Raw genomic sequence first — 26,427 nt, forward strand, 5'->3', positions numbered from 1 at the left:
ACCATCTCATTAATATCTATAGGGAAGAATTCGAAGGTAGCCTGATGATTAAGGGAAAGGAACACTGTCAATAGGGTATGAATCTTTTTTTATCACCCCCAATAACATTACACTGTTGTAACAATCCACACTTACAGAACCAAAACAAAACTTACCAATTAAATATTTTAAATTTCATGGTACACCACAAATCTCAAACTCTAAGTGTCATTATCATCTTGTTTTCTACTTGTAAAATCTGCCAATCTCAGTATATAACCACAATATCTTGATTGTTACTTTGACAAATATGTGACATCTTACCAATCTTTAAAAAATATATGTGACGTCTTACATCTGAAATCTTCATAAAATTTCGTCGATTCATATAATTTAGCTGTGATGTAACACTAACTACATGTACTCCACATGCTTGACAATTTTCCGAAGAGAACTTTGTTTCAACTCACTGACACTAAGTGTATTAATAAGTTCTCCATTAATTTCATGCAAGTTACTTCTTTCAATTCTTTGCGAAATATTAATGTTCTTCTTAAATTCCAAGTCATCATGTTGACTTGATTGATCATGAAGACAATACCAGTGATTCAAAGTTAAATCATACTACTTTATATGTATATGTCCAAAAATAAGTGTAGATAGAGTATTTTCAAAATCACAAGTTTAAATTCTAAATCGACCACTCTCGGAGAGTTTGGAACGGGGATTATGGGCGGATTTATAATGTCTATTATAAGCTTACATAAACTCAATAACTTTTGTCCACACCATATATATCTATTAAGAATTCATTAAATATCTGTATATATTTGATTGTGAATTCATTTATTAATATAAGGGTCGTTTGGTTTGAGTATAGAATTAATTTATTAATCACAACATAAAATCTCGCGTACTACACTACGATGTTTGGTGGAGGTATATGAATAATTAATCTCAACATAAAAAAAAATTCTACACAAGATATATATAAAAATTGTGTGGGAATCTACTCATTATTTTATGCGGATGTAGAATAAGAATACGTGTATCAATAATACAAAGATTGTATAAGCTATAAAGATAAAAATACACTTTCAGGTAACTAATTCATGTGTAATATTATTTTAAATATTAATTACCGCATAATAATGCATCCATTATTATCACTGTATAAATAATTCCCACATTTTTTTATAACGAAAAACAGTCAAATGATAATTACTCAGAATCTGATTATAGCAAGTTCAGAAAACAAGAAATGCAGAAAATAGAAATTAGTGCATGCTCTAATAGCATAACTACTAAACACTTCTTGAAAAACAGAAATTTGTGCATGCTCTAATAGCGTAACCACCACTAGAGGAAACACTTGTTGAAAAATAGTAGAAATTGAAACAACATATTAGTCCATAGCCTCCTTCAAGGAAACTGATGCGTTCAAAGGCACTTGGAGATGGAGATGCTCCCTTCGTAGTTCAACCCCAACACAATATCACCAAAACGAAACTTGGAGTTTTCAAAGTTGTTAATCCATGGATCCCCTAAAATGATGTCCCCATATTTCAACGGTATGACATGGAAAAATGCAGTGAATAGGGAGCCTTACAAATGGAACTGACAGTTGTGGCAGGCTTTTGAGATAATTTTGGCATCCCCACCGATATCATCCGAACAGTTAAACGTCGGTTGAGATAAGTTGTTTTGCAGCCTAACTTATCAGCCAAGGATTTAGAAATGAAGTTTCGGCTTGTTCTATCGACTAAAATAGTTAGTGGTTGCATTGCCACACCATGCCCATCAACGTTGTAAAGATGACAGTCGTAGAGTTCTACATCTTCAATTGTAACTCCACCACCTTAGCTTCAGCCTGCATAACCTCAGCTTCAGCCTCCATTAAGTCTATGGTTGTCTGCATCTCTGGATTTTTTCCATCTAAATTGTCAATTTTGTCCATCATAAGCCTGAATAGACTTTTCATTTGCTCATTCATTTGAGCAACCATCACAACTAAGCTAGCTATTTTCTCCTCTTGATGCTTGGATTCATCCAAAATTTCACTGAGGGTAGCATTAACACTTTCCAAGTTGGTGTGGTTAGACATGTTGACAGGAGGAATAAAAGACAAAAGAACGAGAGAGAAGGGAAAAGAAATTAAAGTGGTGAGCTCGACAAGCAATTTATGCATTACTAATTTCTACAAAACTTACTCACACACACATATATATAACATAAGATCATCAGTTGTATAAATTCATAAATTTCAAACCCTGAATCTAGTCCATAGGTGAAGAGATTTGTAGCCCCGTTTTAAGTGTCAAATCGTGATATATCTTAGTTGATGTGTAAGAAGATAATATTCTTGGATCATCATATATATCATATTATTCTAAGCATGCAACAATTTTTTCTTGGTGCATTTTCGATTGATGTAGCAATTGTTTCTGCATCATCTCTTGGAGGGGGATAAACATGATTATTTCTCAGGTATTTGGCAAGTTTTATGAAATGTGATTGTTTATAATTTATTTTTTATTAGTTTGACACTTTCTTTATTTCACAGATTCCTCTCCCTTCTCCTATATTTAATTTGGAGGGAGACCTCAACATGACACATTTACATGATGAGGATGCAACACTCTCAGAAATGGTAATTTTTTTTATTTTCTTTTATTGAAATTTTCAATGTATTTTTGAATTTTCATTAAATATTTTATGTCATATCATAGGGTTGTTTTCCCCCTTCAAATGAACCAGAATTTGATTCTGACCGGGACGTCATAATGGCAGATTATGAACGCCTTGTAAGTAGTTTCTTTTTTACTTTTGGGAAAAAATAGAGTTACATCATTTTTAAGAAAAAATCAATGATAGTCGTCATAAATTTGGCTGGGTTCAGAAGAGCTTGCAGATTATGGAGGGGATAAAGCTTCTTGGGTTTAGAAGAGCTTGGAGGTTGAGGTTCGGGGTAAATAACATTACGAGATTGAGAAACCTATAATTGGGCCCAATTATTGGGACGCCATCTCCAATGACCCTATCATACCTTTGAAGTTTTGCAATAAGAGATGCGTCTCCTTCCTGCAACATAAACATAATGTAAGCTTGAGTATAAAAGATGACAACATACAATGTAATTTCAACGGAAAATTGTTTAATATCATTGTTTTGGTTGTGACCAAATCTTCTGCAGAAGAGCCTAAAATAATCTCAACTTGCTGGTCAAAAGCTATGACCCAAGCAACATCATCGCCATCCTTGGTTTTAAAGTATAGAGCAAGCCTGAAATCACTACAAAAAATAAAAAACTGAACATTACATTACAAAAATTACTGGAGACCCTAATTACAATAGAATAACGTTTTAGATTACCTAACACACATGTCAATAATATTGTCACATTTTTCACACCAATACGTGTCCTCAACCTTTGTAACACTTTTGTGGCATTTTGGGCAATTGAGATATATAGCAATAGATTTCAAGGCCTAGCATTAACACTCTTCAAATTGGTGTGTCCTCAACCTTTGTATGGAATCCTAGTTCTCCAAATATGTTTCCAAGGCCTTGCATTAACACTCTCCAAGTTGGTGTGGTCACACATGTTGACAAGAGGAATAAAAGATAAAAGACCGAGAGAGAAGGGAAAAGAAAATAAAGTGGTGAGCTGGATAAACAATTTATGCATTACTAATTTCTACTACTAATTTCTACAAAACTTACTTACATACACACACACATATAACATAAGATCATCAGTTGTATAAATTTATAAATTTCAAACCCTGAATCCAGTTCATAGGTGAAGAGATTTGTAGCCACGTTTTAAGTGTCAAATCGTGATATATCTTAGTCAAGAAATAGGACTACATGTCCAATTGACTAAACTATTTGATGTGTAAGAAGATAATATTCTTGGATCATCATATATATCATATTATTCGAAGCATGCAACTATTTTGTCTTAGTGCATTTTCGATTGATGTAGCAACTGTTTCTGCATCACCTCTTGGAGGGGGATAAACATGATTATTTCTCAAGTATTTGGCAAGTTTTATGAAATGTGATTGTTTATAATTTATTTTTTCTTAGTTTGACACTTTCTTTCTTTCACAGATTCCTCTCCCTTCTCCTATATTTGATTTGGAGGGAGACCTCATCATGACACATTTATATGATGAGGATACAACACTCTCATAAATGGTAATTTTTTTTTATTTTCTTTTATCTAAATTTTCAATGTATTGTTGAATTTTCATTAAATATTTTATGTCATATCATAGGGTTGTTTGCCCCCTTCCAATGAATCAGAATTTGATTCTGACCGGGACGTCATAACGGCAGATTATGAACGCCTTGTAAGTAGTTTCTTTTTACTTTTGCGAAAAAATAGTGTTACATTATTTTTAAGAAAAACAATGTGAAATTGTGAGCTTTCTGTAATATAGGCTTATCTCCATGATTTGGAATTACTCTATTACGATTTTGAAGCCCTTTTCATCATGTCTCCTCCTGCCAACCCCCAACCTGTAAGTAGTTTTTTTTTTTTTTTTTTTTTTAAATAGAGTTACATTATTTTTAAGAAAAACAGTGTGAAATTGTGAGATTTCTGTCTTATAGGGTTCTCTCCGTGAATTGGAATTGCCCCTCCTCATCATGCCTCCTCCTGCCAGCCTCCAACTTGTAAGTATTTTCTCTTCCTTTTTTTTTTTTTTTTTTTTTTTGAAAAAAACAGGGTTACATTACTTCTTTTCTTATCGTTTAATACTGTCGAAAATCGGTCGAAAGTTTCCAAATGATTTCATTGAAACTTTTTTGACAAGCAGTTTTGTGACAAAATGAAAACCATCAAAGTGTCATCTAAAAATCTTGATTTCCTATAGGAATATCCGTCAGAAATAAGCGAATTTTTAGTAGTGACAATTGATAGTTTTTTGAATTCAAGCCAATTCCACAGCTGCAAAGGATAATATTGTGGATGTCAACCACAAATTAAAATCAATGACAGTCATCATAAAGTTGGCTGGGTTCAGAAGAGCTTGCAGATTATGAAGGGGATAAAGCTTCTTGGGTTTAGAAGAGCTTGGAGGTTGAGGTTCGGGTTGGGCCCGATTATTTGGACGCCAACCATGTATCACGATGGACGATCCTCGGGAACTAAAGAGAGTGTACTGGTGTGCCTAGAGTCGAAGAGGCGCACCTTCGGCATTTCATGTCACGCCCCGAACCTGGGCCTGGACGTAACACGGCACCCGGTGCCTGACTGCATGTGACCGAGCGAACCAACTGGCTGACTGAATTAACATGTGATATCAAAACATAACTGAATGTGGAAACAATTAAACACATGCTGATATACTAAAGGTCTGACTGAAATCATAATGCGGAAATACTTAGACAATCTGAAATATATCTGAAAGTAGTCAACATGGCTAAACCAAAACAACTGAACGACTGAGTATAACTGTCTACAAGGCTAACATAACAAATATCCGACTGTCTGAACTGTGTCTATGAAGCCTCTAAGAGTACTGAATAATAAAACTGTCTATAAACTGAATTAACTAGATAGCTGACAACGCCCCGAAGGAATTTGGGGCTCACCAGTAGCTGATACGTGCACTCCTAAATAGCTGAGTCGTCAACCTGTATACCGTTGCCTGCATCGCGAGATGCAGGCCCCAAGCAATAAAAAGGGACATCAGCACATTTGAATTATACTGGTATGTAAAGCAACTGAAGCAATAAAATACTGAAACTGAAACTGAAACTAATAACTGTAACTGTAATAGCAAAGAAGTAAATATATGAATGCTCCCTGCTCTGTATCTGAATCATCTGTATTATCTGTGTTTGTATATGTGGGGCCTCGGCCCAATAATAAATGCACGCTATGGCCTCGGCCTAGTAGTGCGTCAGTCAATGGCCTCGGCCATGTATACGTATACACAAGACTGTGTTGTGCCCTCGGGCAAAATCACATATGTATAATTATGATTAATTAATAAGGACTGAGATTATAACGACAATGAACAATGCTGAACTGAAATAGACATGCTGGACTGAATTGAAAACACTGACTGTTTCTGAGCATACTGAATTTCTAGACTAAGACTCATGTGGTAACAATACATAAGTCTATAAAGATTACGTGCTGAGTTCATGATATTCAAATGAATTCTGTAACTGCAACCCTAGAAGATAACAGTTCTACAACATATCATAAAACTAGGGCTAAACTGTATTCTGAGTCAAATTACTGACAAGTATGAAGAATGAGGCGTAGGGAGAATCATGAACATTCCCTAACGTAGATAGTTAGCCTCACATACCTTAATTCCAGCCTTTGAGCGTAATACAATGTTCGTCAACCCTTTCAACTTTGATCTATATCAATACAAGTCAAAGGAATTCTATATTAGCAATAATATTCATGTTTTAGTCATCTAAGCATTTTATCAAACACTTAGTGGGCATGAAGCTCCACAGTCTCCATTAATGGTGATTTCTTCACCCAATTCCCATTCTATTACTTCTAGGTGATCCTACAATCTTAATTAGATGTAATTAACATCATTCCTCATCACCCATATGAATACAACAATCCCAAGTCAACAATCCAAAAACCCTAGCATAGTTCATATAATTCTCTTTATCAAACTCATTTACTATTCTCCCAAGAATTTATCAACACTTTAATCATCATGAAACATCATAAAACTTACCTTAGTTATTGTAGGAATAAGCCTTGAGTTGAAATACTTCACTTGAACAAAACCCTAATTCCACCTTCCATGGAATTTCTTGACTTGAATGGAGTTGATGTGTTTCTCACACTTAGTTTTGTGGATTGATGAAGTGGATCTTTAGTTTCACTTGGATTCTTGAATATGAAGTGTTTGGATGGCTCTAGAGAACCCTTGAGTCGTGGAGGAGAAATAGGAATGAAAAAAATGAGCTTGGGTCTCTTATTAACATCTTAAAATCTGATCCGTCGGGCAATTCTACGCCCATTTTTACGTCCCGTACAATTTGTACGGACCGTATATCATTCCGTATAATCATTCCAGTGATTTGGACATTCTGGACCAATTATACGGCTGGAATATACGGCCCGTATAATTTTTACGGTACGTATGTTCCACCGTATAATTTTTACGGTTCGTATGTTTCCACCGTAACTGACAGAACACTGTTTAGTAAAATGGGCATAACTTTATGCACAGATGTCCGTTTGAGGCCCATAATATACCGTTGGAAAGCTATTTCAAAGGGCTACAACTTTCATCAAGGAAGTTTTCCCAAATTCCAAATTAATAATGGGGTTATGGTCATTGGAAGTAAGACCTTCTATAAACTCACTTGTAAACATGCCCCGTAGAGTGGCTTCCAACTTTTCTTTGCTCAAAGACATTTCTTATGACTTAATTGGTTTTCAAAACACTTCCTATAACCCTCATATTGGTTCCATTATATTATCATCTTATGAGTTAAACTTTCGCCCGAAGCTACGAGGTGTTACTGGTGTGCCTAGAGTCGAAGAGGCGCACCTTCGGGCATTTCAAGGGTGCCTACATTTACATTACAAATCGGTGGAAACTCTCTCACAAAGGAATCCATTGCAAAATAATTTAAATCATATGTAAAGAATATATAATTAAGTAAGCTATAGTATAAAAAAACAAAGCTGAAAGAACTCACGGTTAGCCCGGCACAATCAAATAGTGAGGTGCAAAAATCGGTTTAACCGAAAAACCGAACCAATAAAAACGCTATTGGTTTATCATTATTGGGTTATTGAGTTAACGGTTTGTAAACGATTTTGTAAATTTTTTTATCGGGTTATCGGTTCGGTTTTCGATTTTAAGGCTTTAGTTAATGGTTAAACCGATAACCCAATAAGCTTATATTTTTTTTTAATCCCTAATTATATAATAGTGACTTTAAATTCTAATTATTTAAAACAAGTTTGTTTTAGCAAATAGCAATAACGTATTTGAATTTACTTCTTCAACATCCAAGCTTGCTACTTAACGTGAAAGAGGTTTGTTTTAGCAAGTAGCAATAACGTATTTGAATTTGCTTCTGCTTGTAATTTGTGTAGACTTTTAATCTTTATGTATGAAGGCAGTGTATATATGAACAAATGAAAACAAGAGAAAGCAAAAAAATTAGCGGAGCATTTTCTTGTCGGTTAAACCGAAAACCGAACCGTTAAGGATCAAAAACTGATAAATCGAAATCAATAACGAATATCTTATTGATTTGGTTATCGGTTTAGCATATTTAAAAATTGAAAATCAATAAACCGAACTAATAATACACAAAACTGACCGAACCGACCGATAAACACCCCTAGGATCAAAGCTATTTCCCGATTATTAAACAATGAGAAATAAATTATAATAAAATCAACAGAAGGTAGACTCCATTATGTCACCACATTATCTGAACTTTGTCTCATTTCTCACATATTAAACGTAATTTTTCTTTCATTTGAGATAAAATTTTGCCTCTAAATGGAACAGTTAGACCCCATACGGCTCTCTAATCCCTAACCCTTCACCAAAACTCTAATCACCTTCACCAAAAGCACAAAACATAAACCTATGACAAATTAAATCTCTAAAACACATGTTGAGTATACATCTTTTGCTTATTGACACTTATAATTAGTGAAATCTGACAGAAATTGATTAGCAAAAGGTTGAAATCTATCAATCAATCAACACTTATAATTATTAAGATCATTTTTTTTAGTTTAGAATAAGCGTGTTGTTACATCCCGTACTTTTATGATATTTGTCATCAGTGAATCGATATAAATTCGAGGAAAAGATGATGTTTGAAGTTATAAGTAGTTATTCTATGTTTAACAAGTGTGACTTTATTTCTTGTAACAATAGACATTATATTTTTCTTTTCCTCGTAAGACAAAAATATAACGATATCTCTTTCCCCTTTTGATAAGTTTTAGTACAAAAATTTATGCTCTTGATATAAAGTTGAAAAATCAGAATTTGGTAAAAATTACACAGGAGTCAATAAGTAGTCATGGTATTATTTTATCACTGAGTCAAAATTATTAATTTACTTACCTCTTCAACGTTGGATATATATGCACTCGAGTATTTCTGCAAAAAAGTAATTTGGTTAGTACTTTAGGACATGTGCCAAACTTTTTAATAAAATTCATTCATCCTAATGATTATGTTCCACCACCTCATACAAAGTTATCTGACTATATGTCAACATCTTCTTTAAATTAAACAATGTCTCTTCTATCAATTGTTTTTCATCATGAATGCCATATGGTACGTGACTAACTTTTCCTATAAGCCTACTGGATAAATTCGTTCAAATAGTAAGAAGTAGATTTTGAGTGGAATACGATCCAATCTATAATATTTCATATTTTTATACTAGAAAATTTAATCGTTCAACATGAGCAATTTACTTGAGCCCGGAGAATTTGTTCGTATTCAAGCATGAAACGAATAACTTGATGTATACAAGGGATGAAGTCCCGAAATAATTTAAGATGGAAAAGCGTGACGACGATGACTGGAAATAATATTTTATGTGTATCAAAAGGGACTATAAACTAGTGCTATGTCATATAATTATGATAATGAATATATAAAGTGTATTAAAAATAATTGTTATCAAGGTGAATTGAATAAATATTACGGGTGCACAATTATCGTGGGAAACAAAGTGAGGCAATTTGGAAACAAAGTGGACAAGTGTAAAGATTGATGAGTCCATGTGGGCCATGAAAAAAAAACAAATATAAAGCAATGCATGGCTGTACTATATATTATTTGGTGGGTGGACAGTTGGGACAATTAAATTAGTAAGCAAGATTGGAGCTGAACCCCACGACATCATGAAAAAAAAAAAGGTGGCATTAAAATATGCAGATGGGAGTGATAAGTCATTCAAATTAAAGTGCATAATGACACGTACAAAAGAAAGGATGCTGAATCCCTTTCTCTTTTTAAGCATTCAAACTTAAATCTTTCCCATTTTGCCATAATAACAAACGTACCACACCTTATTTTCTCTCTAGCTAATTATTTTGTTGTTTCAATATGCAAGGAAGCAACAACGTGACTTACATTTATATGGAAACAACACAGTTTTGAATTGATAGAGCACTAACGTGACTTGGTATTTTACGGAAGAAAAATGTATTTTTTTTTCTCAAGAACAATATTCGGATTTTGCTCACTGCTTCGATCTCGTTATTTCGTCTTATCGTGTTGTTAAATCCGGGCTTTCTTCGTAGTGAAGTAAGGTGGAAGAAGATTATTTCTTGGAATATAAGGTAAGAATTCTCCTCTACTAGATATATTTAAATTCATTCAGGCCATAGTTAAATTGAGAGACGGGAACTACAAAATTAATTGCGAAAAATCGGATAAATTGCTATTATTACCATGTGGACTGTTTGGTGGTTGTCATAAATTGTTTGGTGTGCTGGAATATCGTGAGATGGGCTGTAGTTGTTGTTGTTGTTGTTGTGTTTATTGTTATATTATGGATATACGAAAATAAAGAAGTGTATACAAGCATTGGTATACGAATGTATATTGGGCTGTTTTGGAAGCGATTTAAGAATGGATTTAATTCTAGTTTGATATGAAATTGTTGGTATTGTTGTTGCTAGTATTTTTATTGATGTTTGGCTAAGTTGGAATTTCGAGGATTGTTAAGTTTACAGGGGAAATGCTGCCCGAATTTTGTTAAGTTCCATTCGTACTTGGATTGGTTAGTGAGTGATGTGGATAATCTAACTGTGGCCTATGTTGTCTTAATTTTAGACCTGCGAGCTCGAGAAGTAGACGTTGGACATTAGATAGAGTTCAAGGTATGTGAGGCTAGTCCTTTCTTTCTAATGGCATGAATCCTATAGCATGAGTTCTTTTCCTCTTCATGAGTTCCTATTTTCCGGAAAGCTAGAAGCCTAAGTCCATAAATGTCTATATAAGATAAGAGATATGATATGATGATGCCATATTGATAATAATGCTATTTATTGCTTACACTCACCTTATGTACTAATTCCTTCAAGGTGAGGCAGAATGTCAATAATTGCTCCATAATGAAATCGGGGGATCACGACCTTACGCCACCCCGATAGAGTATAGTTGATCTTGAGTCTTATGCATGTACTATGATAAGCATATTGTGATAAGCATATTATTACAACTATTTTTGATGAGCATGTCATGATCATAATACACCGCGCCTAGTTGGCCGGGCAGTCACCGCCAAGGCGGGCAGCTATACGGATACACCATGACCTTTTGGCATGGGCAGACACCACTAGTGGGCGGCATGAGATGGTACCCCGGACGCGGGAGGCCTGGACGCAGGCTAATGTTATTAATTATCACACCGTTCCGATATGGACGGGCCGCTTGCATATTATGCATATATGAGATTATGATGAGTATGAGTAAGACAACATGCATTACTTCTTTTATGATTGTCATTCAGATTCAGATGTTTCATATTGATGTTCACATTATATTATCACTGTCTTTCTTCATTGTTTATGCCTCTCATACTCAGTACAATGTTCGTACTGACGTCTGTTTTCTTTGGACGCTGTGTTCATGCCCACAGGTAGACAGGGAGGTGAGCTTGGTCCAGACCCTTAGTAGCTGTCAGCTGATTAAGAGCACTCCATTGTCCGGAGGTGCTTATGATTCTTCTTTTGGTATATATGCATATTTTGGGCACGACGGAGTCTTGTTCCGTCTATATGTTTAGTATGTCAGTAGAGGCTCGTAGATACGCAGTGTGGGTCAGATGGTCTCACAAGATGTTATTATTATGTATATATTATTTTTATGGCCGAGAGGCAAATGTATATAAGTATTTATGTTTCTATATAAAATATGATTTTCCTACAATTCGTGTATAAAATTGGTAAAAGGGCATTAAATGAGTAAGATGAGTATTAGAGCGAGTGGTGCTCGGTGGCTAGCCCCGGGTACCCGTCACGGCCCCTAGCTGGATCGTGACACGTGTGTTGCACATGCTGTATTTTAAACTTATTTTGATTACTATGTAATTAGTGAAGGGGGTAAATAATATAAAAAATAAGTTCAACGGGGTAGATAATATAAAATATAAGTTTAACGGTTAATAAGATCGACCCTCACATAATTATGGTTGTATAGTTGATAATTTCACCATAGTTTTGAGGTATTTTTATGCTTTATCCTTTTAAGTTATATCCTACCAATCATTTCCAACTACTATATATATTTACTCATATGTTAAGCTTTAGTAATTTGAAGCTATTAGTTGTATTATGACACTTACTCCTAGTGTTGACTGCTAAAACTTACTATCTATACTTCAATTTATATGATATGTATAGTCTGATTGGATACAAAACCAAACAGAATAAGAACACTTCTGAGATTTTAAATGTATGACATTTGTTTGATTATAAGACTTGTAAAACTTAAGGTCTTAAACATGTCATACCATTTGTGGCTATAGAAACTTGTTATTAAGAAATAAAAAAACCTGACTTGCATGAATGGCCTCCATAAGGTGCGACCTTGAATATTTAACCTCACTAACAATATTTTAAAAAATAACTATCACGCCCCAAACCCGACCCTGACGCAACTGACATCCAATGCTATGAACAACACCGAAAGCACCTTATAAAATCAATAAAATTATATTCTGTTTAAATAATCTTTTAATATTCATTTAAAACAGTCATTTATGGCTAACTGAAAATAATTAGTAATTAGTAAATTGGCCGGAAGAAGCCATTGATCGGAAAGTTGAATATCTTTGTTGGAAAAAGAAACCGATTTGAAATCTTTTCTCTCTGCTTGTTCTTCTTCTTCTTCCCGAAAAAATCACTCGACTTCGAATCCATCATCAAAAGCATCCGCTAAATTTCACCACATCAAAACCCTCCCCCAAAACTCGAAATGGAAGAAGCAGGCCCACCACCAGAGCACCCCGTTCAGGTTATTGCCGGAATTCGGGATTACCCGGATGAAAATGGAACACATTTATCAACTTTACACCTACATTCTGATCGTCGGTCCTTACGTGTTCAGACCGACATGGGGTATAAGGGTTTTACCCTTCACGGTGTGTCTTTTTCAGAAGAAGAAGATCTTGATAGGTTTTACAAAAATTTTGTGGAATCAAGAATCTGCGGGGTGAAATTAGGGGATAAATGTACTATAGTCATTAATATTTCCTCCATACTGAACACAACCTTTATTTGTTTTAAACCTCCAAAGTTTTGCTTCTTTAGTAAATATCGAATCTTGTGTCCCTTTGTATTTGCTAATTCTCCTCCCAAACTTCCTTCCTTATAAAAAAAAAAATCTATACAAAATATTTAATGATGTGACTAAAAAAATTTAATAATTATGAAAATTTACTAACAAAACATGATTAAAGTGTCACTAGATTAAATTAATTATGCAATAGAAAAATGTGACCTAAGTTATATATTTTTAATTAAATTTATTACTTTTGTATTATGAGTTTGGGCTCGGGCTTAGCACGGACCTCATACAACTAGCGCATATATATATATATTAACCCCAAAGTAAAATCTAGCATAAGACAATACGAAGTTTGGTTGACGTATATGAACAATTAATTTCAGCATAAAATTCTGCATAAGATAATGATTATCCCGCATAAAATAATAAATAGATTCCCTCATAATTTCTATGTGGTTATTATTTAGTACTTTCCAACACCATTTTTCATCAACTAATATTCTGTTCATTTCTATGTTTTTGAGGAGAAAGCGGCATTTTACTTTCCAACACCATTTGCTATTTCGTCCCAATGAAGCATTATCTGCCTCATCCCCACCTGAATCACCCAAATCTTCCTCAGATGAAGCATCAGCTCCCTCATCTCCACCTAAATCACCCCAATCTTCATCCCAAATTGTAGCATCCGATTGTCTTTCATAAATAATTGTATCATCCCCTTGTTCACAATATTCTTCATTCCCAGAAAAATATTCCAACAGTTCATGCGCTTCATCCCCAATTGGAAATCCTCCTTCCACAGCCGTGAAATCAAGATTGACGTTAAAGGCATCACAGATCTGAGGTGCAGTCTGGTTTATAAACCGTTTGATCACCTCATATGTGGTGAGCTCGACTAGGCACTATGCCTAAATAGCTAGATGTAAGGGAGGTTTTAACTGTCAAATCTTGATGGTGGTTAGTTAAGAAATGGGACTACATGTCCAATTGACTAAACTGTTTGATTTGTAAGAAAATATTCTTGGACCATCACATATATCATATTATTCTACGCATGCAACTACTTTTTCTTGGTATACTCTAAGCTGTTTTCAGAATGATGTAGCAATTGTTTATGAAAATAATTCCATGTAAAGTACGTAAAGCCGATTAGCACCAAGCAAAATCCATATAGAATTATATTCCAAGACCTGTAACCATCTTAATTAATTCCTCGTAAAAACATTATATTTTATTTCTAACTTGATTTCCAGGATCAGCCTGAGTCAAGCAATTAAAGGCCAATCAACAGAAAACACTTATCTATGTGCTTACAACAAACCAAATATTTAATTTAACAATAAGAATCACAATTCACAAACTAAGGTGAAATACATACTTAAGTATAGTTAGGCGATAAAAATCTTAAAGACAAAACTTGGTATAAGCTTTTTTGATAATTAGTTTCCCGAAGGCAGAAAGAATTAGAGCAACACATAAGTGGCATGTAAAAACAAATGACTAACGAGGCATTTCACTATTATCTTATCGTTGAATTCTGTCGGAAAACCTCAGGAATTTTTTAAAGATATCGTTGAAATTTCCCAATAAGCCGTTTTTCCTACGAAACAAAAATTCATTGAAATGCTGTCCAAAAATCCCACATAAACGTCCGTTGAAAAAACTCGAATTTTTAGTAGTGACAATTGGACTGCCAGCGACAATCTCGCGGATGCCAACCACAAATTAAAAGAAAGACAACACAATGTTGTCAACACTTCCCAACATAATCTTTAGTAATTATCAGTGCAGCAGGTTGGTTGGCAGATGAGGAGTTACGGTCAGTTTAGTCTATGGATGATTGGGACATAATTTGTTTTGTCAAATAATCAATCGATATATGGTTGCACTCGCGAGGCACATGGGGTACTGATTTGTACGGTTCTGATTGATCTTGAAATTCTTGAGGACTTTATTGGAGGGATTATTTGACTTCACTGTCACTATTAGTTGGTGGAGTTTGACTACAAAAGGAATAATGAGGAAAAAAAAAATGCTGAAGAAGTGGATTTCCATGAGAGAAAATTGCAAAAGGGACAAGAATGGTCTGAACGCTCGTTATCCTGGTTAGGATTTAAGTTAATACTTCTTACTCTCTCCGGATCAAAAAGAGTGTCCACTTACCCTTTTTTCTTGAATCAAAAAGAGTGTTCGCTTATCAAATCAAGAAAGAATTAACTTTATTTTTCCAGATTTGCCCCTATTAAGTGTTATGTGATCAAATCCCAATACATATTTAATTAGGGATAGTTTGGTCAAATTACCTTTTTTTTGTATAGGAGTTAGTATTTTTTTTAAGGGGTGTACAAATGTTTAAGTGGACACTCTTTTTTATCCGGAGGGAGTAATAGATTATTTATAGTGCAATAGAATCAAAATAATTTGGCCCTACCACAAAACATGTGGACAAGAAAGGTAGCAAACCGGCCCATAGATGGGCAACACTAATTAACCGGGCCCTATGTCATCACCTTGTCATATTCATACTCGTCTCGTCAAATCATCTTATGATACTAGTTGTTGGGCTAAAACAACTCAAATATATTCTTAACATAGTGTGATATTGTCCTATTTGGCTAAGCCTGCATGATTTTCTCCCAAAATGTCTCACACCATTAAGATAGCATCCAACACTTTATGATGAGCTATGGTACCTTCTGTTTTGATGAATTGACAAACCTCATTTGTGTGGCATTCTGTGTCATGATGTTTTGACAATGACAAACAAGTGGGACATCTGGTCCTCAGGGGGAATTCAGTCATGTGTTTGTCATCATCAAAAAGGGAGAAATTGATGAGTTATGATAACTTATGTTTTGATGATTTGATAAACCTCATTTGAGTGGTACCACGTGTTATAATACTTGAAAATGACAAACCTTATTGGAGGGACCAGATGGGATCAGGTGTCCTCACTCATAATACCTTGCAGTGTGATTAACCTTATTCGAGGAACCAGATGCGTTCACGTTCACTCAATAGGGAGGATGATTAGATATGATACCCAGTGTCGTGATGATCTGACGCATCTCATTCAAGGAACCAGATGTGATAAGGTTCTCGTGATGACTCGGTTAATCTTACAATACATCACGTACTGATGGGATGACATTCTCTTCTAAAGAACCGGATGCAATCAGACTCACCACACAAGCTGCAGGATATGTCTATGAAGGAACCAGATGAGGAGCTGGATAGGGACCAGATACACTTTCAGAGGGACCAGATGGAATCAGGTCCCCTAGCCGTTGCTCGATCAACTCTACAACTGTAAAGCTGCTGCCAATGTACCGATTGAATAGTGCAGCATCACAGCTCTAGCATGCTAGTGGACAATGCAATGTCCTTTTCATCTCAACACTTATCTCTCATATATAAACAACATGATGCAAGAGATATCCTAACACTTTGAAAATCAAAATTGTCATCCACTCTTAAGAAGTAGCAGCCGCTGCTCCCAAAGTGTTTCTCAAGAACAAAGCTCCAACAAACAGAAGAACTAGTTCTCAACCACTGAAGATATCTTAAGTCCTTAGGTTTGTTGAGGGTCTTTGTCTTTTGTTCTTAACTTGTATTCCTACACGGCTTTAAAGAAGTGTAATAGTAGGACAAATTTACAACAATTCTGAGTTTGTTGACTTGGCTAGAGTTAGTCAAGGTTTGTTTAGGTTCTTTGGCTAGAGTTAGTCAAGGTGTGTTCTTTGCAATAGAGTTATTGTCAAGATCTTACAATAGAGTAAGGGATTAAGAGTTTAATTCCTAGGTTGCAATAGGTTGTAATATGAAGTTGCTCAGTTAGTGAAGTTGGGAAATCCTACTCTGGTAGGTCGTGGTTTTTAATCCCTTGAGCAAGGAGTTTTCCACGTAAATATCTTGTGTTATTTACCTTCAGTATTTACTTAAGGGAACAAACAGAGAACCAGGCTCTCTACACTGTTTGGTGGAATCATATATTTTATCACTTTATAAGTAACTGATATTTCTTTTTAGCTACCAATGTGACACTTTGTTCACCAACTCAACACGATTCGCTATCTTTTCCCCTCAATAATGCCTAGAACTTCACGTAGTGTCAAAATATATATCACATAAATTGAAACGGAGCAATTAAGTAGTTCTGATCTACCAACCAAATCTCCTACTGTTTTTTTTTTCTTGCACATGTGGTGCACACGAGCGTGTCTACCGGCGTGAGTTTCTGCATGCGCGTATATTGTTATAATAACAAACATGCATGTTCATACACATGTATGAACTCATAAATATCTTCTTCTTTTTGGGTAATTCTTCATATATTCTAAAGATTAAAGGACATCACGTGAAGTTGAAAAGGTGGTGGTGTGACAAAATTAATTAAAATGGTCAACTAATCCAGCCGCATTTGACACTAGAATGATAGTAATTATCAAATTTTTCTTTGCACGAGCCAACAAATTATTCAGCAAGAACCCTATGGAATGCTTATTTAGAATTAGACACAATTATTTAGACCTTTTCTATAAGAGACTTCAAAGGGCTTGTTTGAATAAAGATGTCTCTTGACTAATTATAGATGTCTGGAAATTGTAGGAGACTTCACAAACCAATTGAAAACGCGAGAAAAATAATGTAGTTTAAGAGTTTCATAAAAATCAAAATATTGTAGTATCGATTGAGGTCTTAAAATGGAAAGTCAACACATTATATAAATAGAAAGCCAATTCATTATAAAAAGAGAAATTCAGCTCCTTATAAAATATAAAAGTCAACTCATCATATACTTTCAAGTGAATTAAGGGAATTACACTAACAATGGTTCTAAAAACTCAAGAAATATGATTAGTTTAAAACTTTAAAGGCTTTCAAAAAGTCAAATTGAATTACGTATTGCATTGATTAAGTTCTTAAAAGAGAAAGTAAAGTCAATTATAGAAATTAATGTAGTATAATATACAATATATTTGCACTTTCACATAAAGGAATTAAACTAATTATGAGCATTCTCGTTTCTTCACGAAAAGTTGAGGCTATTCTAGTTACATGATTAAAGTTTGTGCATTCCACGTTAAACAATGTTGTGGTGATTAATATTTCGCTACACCAATTCAATGAAGGGGGCGAAAACTTTGAAAATCAAGGTTCAAATCGAAATATATAGATAAAAACACTAGGTAATTACCTTTGATCTGGATGAACCTTGGTGAACAAAATCACACAGTATCTTGTGCTGGGCGCCGGTGAGAGGTAGCAAGTACATGACGAAATAATTGAAGTATGCCCGAGCTGATCAAAGCACCACCATTTGAACAAGAAGTTTGTTGCATGCATGGTCCGTGTGATTAAAATTAAACTCATTTTAGAATAAAATTTACGTCCTAATCGAAAGCCAGATTATATTAATTATGCCAAAAGCCAGCAGATTATATTGATTATGCCAAAAGCCAGCAGATTATATTGATTATGCCAAAAGCCATGGCATGACATGATCAACTCCTAATTAATGTCAAACTTTAGATGATTTACTTTCTTAATTACATTTATCATATAAATGAGCAAAAATCCATAACTAGCTTAAATAGCATTCGACTTCTTATGTATGTTTTAATTTATCTTTAATAGCTTTTGACCTTTTATAATATGTCTTTATCTATTTCTTTAATAGTTTAATGTACGTAATATCCTCCAACTAACAATAGTTTATTCCGAATATTTTAGTGTTTATTTAATGAGTAATGAGTCAAAGTAGTGTCTGCACATTTAAAAACTCGTCGATTTCACGTGAAGGCAAAGTAATACTAGTAATACAAGAGAAATTAGAGACATTCATATAGTCGCCAAATTGATTAGAATAGAAACGAAAAAACTCTTATTAAATTTCTACGCGTGCTTATGTTTTTTTTTTGTCCCCAACCGGTGTTCGGTGTCCGCATTGGAGCCCGATAATATCCGGATTCGCTCTGTGTAGGGCCTCATTCGGGGGGAAGCGCTCCCTACCTATGATTTTTTCATACCCAGAGCTTGAACCCGAAACCTCTGATTAAGGGAGGAGCAGCCCTATCCGTTGCACCAAAGGACTATGCGTGCCTATTGCGCATATGTTTAGTGCCCCTTTTTATGTGTTTATGATGAATTGATAGGTATCATGGGATAGAGAGACGGAATCAAGATTTCAATTTTGCGTTTTAAATTTTTGAACGATGATATTAAATGTTAACAGTTGAATTTAAAATTTAATATGGGTGCATATTTAATAAATTATTTTTAAAAAGAAACAAGAGATTCACAACGTGTGATCTCAGCAATTTTGCGGCTAAGTTAGAATCTCAACCGATGTCAAGGGATTCAACTGTTCATATATAATTAAGAATTAATATTCATTTTCATTTTATTTGCATAGTACAATATTTTGGTCAAGGAATTCAATTAAATCTCCTTGCCTCTCTTTATCTCTGTTTCTGGGTCAATGAGTATTCAGATAACTAATTCTAACCTATTGAAGCTTAGGGAGATGATATCTTAGATGGTCACTCAACTATGGGTGTTTCACTCAGAAAATCACTCAATTTTGTTTTCTAACCAGAAAGTCACTCAATTATGGGTGTTTCACTCAGAAAGTCACTCGAATTTATTTTCTAACAAGAAAATCACTCAACTATGGGTGTTTCACTCAGAAAGTCACTCAACTTTGTCTTTAACCAAAAAGTCAGTCAATTATTGGTGTTTCACTGCAAAGTCATTCAACCTATTTAAGTGATTTTTTAATTACATTTTGTTGATTTTTATTTAAAGCCAAAATTATAAGCAATAAAGAAGTACGTATGTTAACCATTTTATTAACCAGTCCACTTGACCCAACTAAAAATATATTTACCAATATCTTTAAGAAATATGTTCATGGAGTTAAATCATATTTAACTTTTAATTGCGCACGTCAATCATAGTTATCGACTTAGATGACTTTCTACAATTTCCATTTACTGTATTAAGGAAAACAACAAAATATCCAATGAATAATGAAAAAGATTCAGTCATTTTCATGGAGTTAAATTATATCAGACTTTTAATTGCATTACTTAATCACAGTTTAAAAGATCGGCTTAGATGACTCACTTCCAAACACACTGCGAAATCTAATTAATATGGTGATTCTTTTAGTTAATTAACAATAGAGCTTTTCTATACGATAAGTATAGTAATTAAATCAGTAATTATTTTTACCAGATTATCAACATGATTATTTTTATTTATTCGGTTCAAGTGGGCGGGTCAATAAAATGGCTAAAATGAGTACTTTTTTATTTCTTACAATTTTGGCTTTAAGTAAAAATCAGCATAATGTAATTAAAAGACCACTTAAATAGGTTGAGTGACTTTGTAGTTGAAACACTAATAGGTGAGTGACTTTTTGAGTGAACTATTCATAGTTGAATGACCATGTGAGATATTATATCGAAACTTAGGTAGAGTATACTGATCAAAAGGGTGCTTTGCCATTTATCGTAGTTGTAATGTAAAAAGGAGTAATATTTCGGGGGTTTGAGGATTAGACATTATTTCATGCCACATTAGAGAGATTGTTTGGTGAATAAGAGGTACAACACGGCATTGACACAATTTATGAAAAGCCAAAATGTTTAAGTCCATTAGAGATTCGAACTTTGACTTTTGTGTTCTCATGCGTCGTGCATATGCCAATTAAAGCTTTAGAATTTCTTCTGGCAGAATTCATAAGAAGTCCACAAAAGTTTTCAGTTGTGTGGATCATTCGTGTTGCATTCAAATCCTTTTTACACCAACAATGATTTGTTATATCAAGTTCAGTCGACCTATATTTATGTAACTTTTATTTAGAAAAAGATAAAATTAAGGACTCGTTTGGCAATAAAAATTATTCATTTTTTTATGGAATAATTAAAATCAGTGTTTGGCCCTGAAAATTTCAAATTCAAAAAATTGGAAAGCAGCTTATAACCTCTTTTTTTTTCAATTCACTTTTATCTTTTGAAATTGTATTTAAGTACATTTAAACATGAATATTATTCCAGATATTCTTTGCAAAAAATACCAAACACAATTCCAATTCCATAAATTCCAAGCACATGATATTAACTCAATTTTTTAAGGGAGAGAGTCCATTAAGATAGCTTGCTATCTGGGCTCTCAAGTTTCGCCCATGCGTTGCACTACTGCACGGGCTTGGCGCAACCCATAAAAAATATATATTAAAAGAAAAAAAAGGCCTAAAAATTAATCTGGAAAATATAGAGTATTATCAACGGCGGAAATAGCTCTTAAGGAATAGGTTTTATCCGAACTCAATATTTTCAACATGAAGCATGAATATATACAAAAATCTAGTAAAATTTCAATAATCAGGCCGATAATGTAGAGTACAATAAGCTCAACGCTAAGGACCTTTAAGGAAAAACCCATCAAATTGAAATTTTGAATTTGTCGCCGCCTCTACTTATAACCGGTCACTGACAACAATAACAAAAACAACATACCCAGTTTATTCCCACAAGGTGGGGTCTAGGAGGGTAAAGTGTACGCAGACCTTACCCCTACCTTGGGAGGTAGGAGGCTGTTTCCGATAGACCCTCGGCTCGAATACCGATTACTGACAATGTAGTATATATATATATATATATATATATTTTTATAATTACTCTCTATATTGTATGCATATAATTTAAGTACTTTCTTTATTGTAATATCCTACTGCATAGGCAATCCTTGTTGCTCAAGGAAAAACACTTCTTGCTGTGCAATTAAATAATGACTTGGTCAATTCTTAATAAAGTATAGCATGCGATAAGCTTATAGCAGTTGCTCCAACCACACACTGGTAATATTTCTAGAAACTGTTACACGAGACCAAAATATTCTAACTAAACAGAACCAAAATGTTGATTGAGCAAAAAATTTCTCAAACGCCAAAAATTACGTGACAGTACAAAAATGTATCATTAAAACTTATGATGTTAAACATGACATGACATTCCTATTGTAATAAAAGTATATTACCGAGGACAAAAATAATGTCAATACTTTTTAAAACAGATAAAAAAACACATAAATAATTAAAATGGAACAGGAGGAGTAGTAATTATATGTATATTGATGAATTCAATATGATGTACAATATTTGAGGACAAAAATCCTAATCTTTGGAAGTAACATCATAGAGAGAACTGATCCAATATCAACCAAAAGTGGAATTAATTTCCTGAAACCAAAAAGATCTAAAGAAGAAAACTAAAAAAGCTGGAATTAATTACTTTTTTTGTTCTTTTTTGCATGAAATTATGTAATCTTGTGAGTGCAACTTCTAGTGTTTGTTCACTCATATTAGCAAAACAAACCCTAAACCATCCTGGCTCTGAACAATGACAAGAAGATCCTGGTGAAATATTCAACTTCACTTCACCTAAAATTGAATTCCAAAGTTCCAATTCACATTCCCTTGTTGACTTCTCCAATAAATGACTCAAATTCATCCAACAAAATAACCCTGCATTCCCTTTCAAACACTCAACTCCACTCCCCCTTAATCCATCAATAATTTTTTCATATCTTGTTCTCAATCTATCGCGATTCGTCTTAATATAATTCCTAGTAAATTCCTCATCGGACAACATGGATGCCAACAATTGTTGTGTCTGGGAGGAAATTAAGGTAAAACTTGACATCCTCCTAGCGGTTGTGACAACATTGTCATTGTATGAATAAATCGTACCAACTCGAAATCCAGGGAGACCTAAGTCCTTCGAAAGGCTATACACGATATGTACTCGTTCCGAATCCATGTATTTTCTAGATTCCAGAACCTCAGCAATGCTGACGAATTCCGAGGAATAGAATGCTGATCCGGAGTAGATTTCGTCAGAGACAAGATGGATGTTTTTTTGGACGGCGAAATCAAGAATTTCCTCAAGATTTGATCTTTGGATTGTTGCACCTAAAGGGTTTGAAGGGTTTGTTATGAGTATTCCTCTAACTTTGATTCTGTTGGATTTTGCTGCTTCATAGGCCGATTCCAAGGCTTGTGGTGTAACTTGGAAATTATTTGAACTGTCACAATGTATTGGAATTATTTTTACACCTGTTCTCCACCTCAAGTCTCTGTCAAACCTGTAAAAAATAAAAGCAGGATCATTAATTATTAGCATGATGACATAGTAACTTAGATTGTGAGTGAATGGAAAGATAGAAAAAGGTCCCAATGTACTCGTCTACCGTATGAATTATCTTAATTTTATCCTTTTGTTATATTTTGAGGCTTTTTGATATATACGGTTTGATATTAAATAGCAAGTCATCTTGTATTTGCCCTAGACTTCAACGGAGCTCTAGTGTGGATTGGCCATCGGAAATTGGTTCGTCAAATTCTTTTCCACAGACATTCTATCAGAAATCCCATATTTCCGACGAACCTCCCTAGACCAGTAAATTTAGTCCACAATTCGCATGTTTATAGTAGTCATGTTTCAAAACACTTTGAAAAAAAAAAGTTTCAAAATTTGCCTGTTACTTTTGACAATGGTTTAACACTCTACCTTCTATTATACTTCTAACGACGAATATGAGATGATTTGTTAACGTTATCTCAAAGTATAACACTAACGATCTCTCAAACTATAACAGAGGGTAAGTTTAAGATATTTTGTACACTAAAGGGGTATTTTATTTTGACCCTTTATCGATCCATAGAGATTTAAGACTTTAATATTTAGATAAAATAATTACTATAAAATAGTCCTTACCCTGGATAGTAAGGAGTTGGAACAAGTAAGGCATCACCAGGATCAGCAAGAATAAATGTTAATAACTCATTAGCAGCTGTAGCACCAGCTGTAATAACAACTCTATCTGGATCAAATTTTGCTCTTCCACCTCTTATTTTCTCCATGAAATTTGCCATTGCTTTTCTAAAAGAAAAAAGTCCATGATAATCTTGAAATAAAGCATTCTCCCTGAAGCTAGAAATTCCACTTCCACAGTCAATGGCTTCTGAATGTTTTTCCAAGTACTCTTCTACCAAATCAAATGATACCTATACACAAAGATAAAAGAAAAGAACATGAGATTAGAAACATCCTAATGAGAATATTAGATGATGTTTTGGACTATTTTGTGGTAGTTTCTGTTGATCGCACTACTTAAAAAGTAGGAATTAGCGACAGACAAATTTTGTAGCTAAAGAGCAAAATTCGTCACTAATTCTATTTAGGGACGAATTAGTAACAGATTAGCGACGAAGTCTGTAGTTAATTCAAGCTTCTTTTGTAGTCTGAATTAAGTGATCATTTCATCAAAAAATTTAAGTGGTTAGAGAGGGTATAGTAAACTTAATTATTATCTTCAATACGTACAGGCTTCACGGGCGAGCCTTATTATTATTATTATTATTATTATTATTATTATTATTATTATTTTCATGATCAAAGAAATTCTTTTCAATATGCCCTAGACAGCACTACTCTAAGACCTTTTCCAAGCTTGCTTCCATTTCGAGTCGAGGAAAAAAAAAACAGCTCGAATATTACAATCCCTTTTGAAAGGGGCGAATAATGGTGAGACTTGAACCCAATATCTCAACCTGACACCAATATCATGTTGAATTGTGCGACTGTCTCATTTAGAAGTTTCAACTGGAAGACAGGACACACACTTTAGCAACCTGACACTAATCTCAGAAGAGAGGACACACACTTTAGCAACTTGACACTAATCTCATGTTGAACGATATGACTGTCTCATTTAGAAGTTTCAACTGGAAGAGAGAACATACACTTTATTTAATTTGTTATTATTTATTCAACACTTACTTGATTTTCAGCCAATCCCATCTGAATTACTCCAGAAGGATTGTGAACTTCATCAAAAGGATCTTCATCATATGCTTTCCACCCTGCAAAATATGGTGAGTCTTCTCCATGAGTATCTGAATTTGCAACTTTTGATAGCCCAACAATTGATTTCTCAATCTCAATAGCCATTATTTCTTTCTCTTTTTGAGTCTTTTATAAGAAAATATGAAATATGAATATAAGAAAGAATTAGAACTGTTTGAATGATGCTTTTGTGTCAAATAACTACTCATATATATAGAAAGTTCTTGACGGAAAAAGGGGGCCCTCAAGCTCAATGGCAAAAGATAATTCCCTCAAAATAACCAATGATTGGTTCGATCTGTATATAGAGTAAGCAAGATCAAAGATCAACTTTTTACAAAATTATGTGTATAGTTTAAAATAAAATTGCTGGTGACAACTGTTCGCCAAAAAGATCCCCACAGCAAATATGGTGGTTGAAATATGGGGTGGGTGTTTTAACAAAAGTCACATTTTTCTCACTTTGTTTTTTGTTTCTAACAAGTGATAATGTTTTGAAATTATATCTTTATTATATTATTATTATTATATGTGGTTGATTTCTCTATTTCATAGTAAATAAGTATTAGCTGGAGACAATAGATGAGATTACAACCTTTGTATGTGTCTCTGTCATAGAAGAAGCTAACCACAACTCAACCCTAAATCGTAGTGTTTTCACACGGAAAAATAAGGAAATTTCTCATCGGTTCAATGAAAATCAGTTTCTCACCATGTGTTTTTCTCAGTGAACTGGCTCGGTGGGAATGAGTGGGAAAATCATATTTTGTAATACAAAATTTCTATTGAATATCGGTAGGAAAAACATATGTTTCTAATAGCGATGGTAGTAAAATGAGTTTACTTTTTCCGCAAGGATAATGTAAAAAACTTTTATACTACAGGGTTGAGTTGATCTAAAGGCTATTATAACTAGCAACTCTAATGATCATCAAGTCTAATAGGAACTTAAAAATAGGATAATAACTTGCTACAATCGGTTAAATTTACATTAATATAGTGAGTACTACTTGTACTACCAGTACATTTAACTTAAAATTCTACCAAAATTATTGACTAGAGATTTAAGTCATGCCACCATTACGTGCACTTTCACTACTGGAAATAGAAATCATGGGCATTAGAGTTTAAATAATATTCATTCATGGTGTATTGGATTACTTAATTTTATCTGTTATAGCAGGTAAACTGCTTGCTTTATCTACAAGATTACAATTATGACTTGTATACTGAGATTACCTATAGATTTC

At 34.0% G+C, this 26,427-nt stretch overlaps 1 protein-coding gene, 1 long non-coding RNA gene and 1 pseudogene across 2 annotated transcripts; 2 read left to right on the top strand and 1 right to left on the bottom strand.

Moving 5' to 3' along the window:
* Window positions 1-9,943: 9,943 nt before the first annotated feature.
* On the top strand, window positions 9,944-11,903 carry LOC132638794 (uncharacterized). Its single transcript, XR_009581891.1, has 2 exons — window positions 9,944-10,309; window positions 10,806-11,903. It is a non-coding gene; the product is annotated as an uncharacterized LOC132638794 (long non-coding RNA).
* Window positions 11,904-21,368: 9,465 nt separating this feature from the next.
* Window positions 21,369-21,490, top strand: LOC132638856 (U2 spliceosomal RNA; annotated as a pseudogene).
* A 902-nt stretch (window positions 21,491-22,392) lies between these two features.
* Window positions 22,393-25,526, bottom strand: LOC132638795 (1-aminocyclopropane-1-carboxylate synthase 7-like). The gene is made up of 3 exons (XM_060355563.1): window positions 25,112-25,526; window positions 24,047-24,336; window positions 22,393-23,414 (listed from the first exon to the last, which is right to left on the bottom strand). Exons 1-3 carry the CDS (start codon window positions 25,280-25,282, stop codon window positions 22,526-22,528), a joined length of 1,350 nt encoding a protein of 449 aa, XP_060211546.1. The 5' UTR covers window positions 25,283-25,526; the 3' UTR covers window positions 22,393-22,525.
* Window positions 25,527-26,427: the final 901 nt, after the last annotated feature.

The sequence above is a fragment of the Lycium barbarum genome, chromosome 4 (assembly GCF_019175385.1).
Source record: "Lycium barbarum isolate Lr01 chromosome 4, ASM1917538v2, whole genome shotgun sequence".
NCBI classification, from domain to species: domain Eukaryota; kingdom Viridiplantae; phylum Streptophyta; class Magnoliopsida; order Solanales; family Solanaceae; genus Lycium; species Lycium barbarum.

Coding starts and splice junctions, on each gene's coding strand:
- LOC132638795 (XM_060355563.1), bottom strand. CDS start 25,282: ATGGCTATTGAGATTGAGAAATCAATTGTTGGGCTATCAAAAGTTGCA. Junction 24,337..25,111: donor TGGGATTGGCTGAAAATCAA/GTAAGTGTTGAA, acceptor CTTTGTGTATAG/GTATCATTTGATTTGGTAGA. Junction 23,415..24,046: donor CCAACTCCTTACTATCCAGG/GTAAGGACTATT, acceptor TATTTTTTACAG/GTTTGACAGAGACTTGAGGT.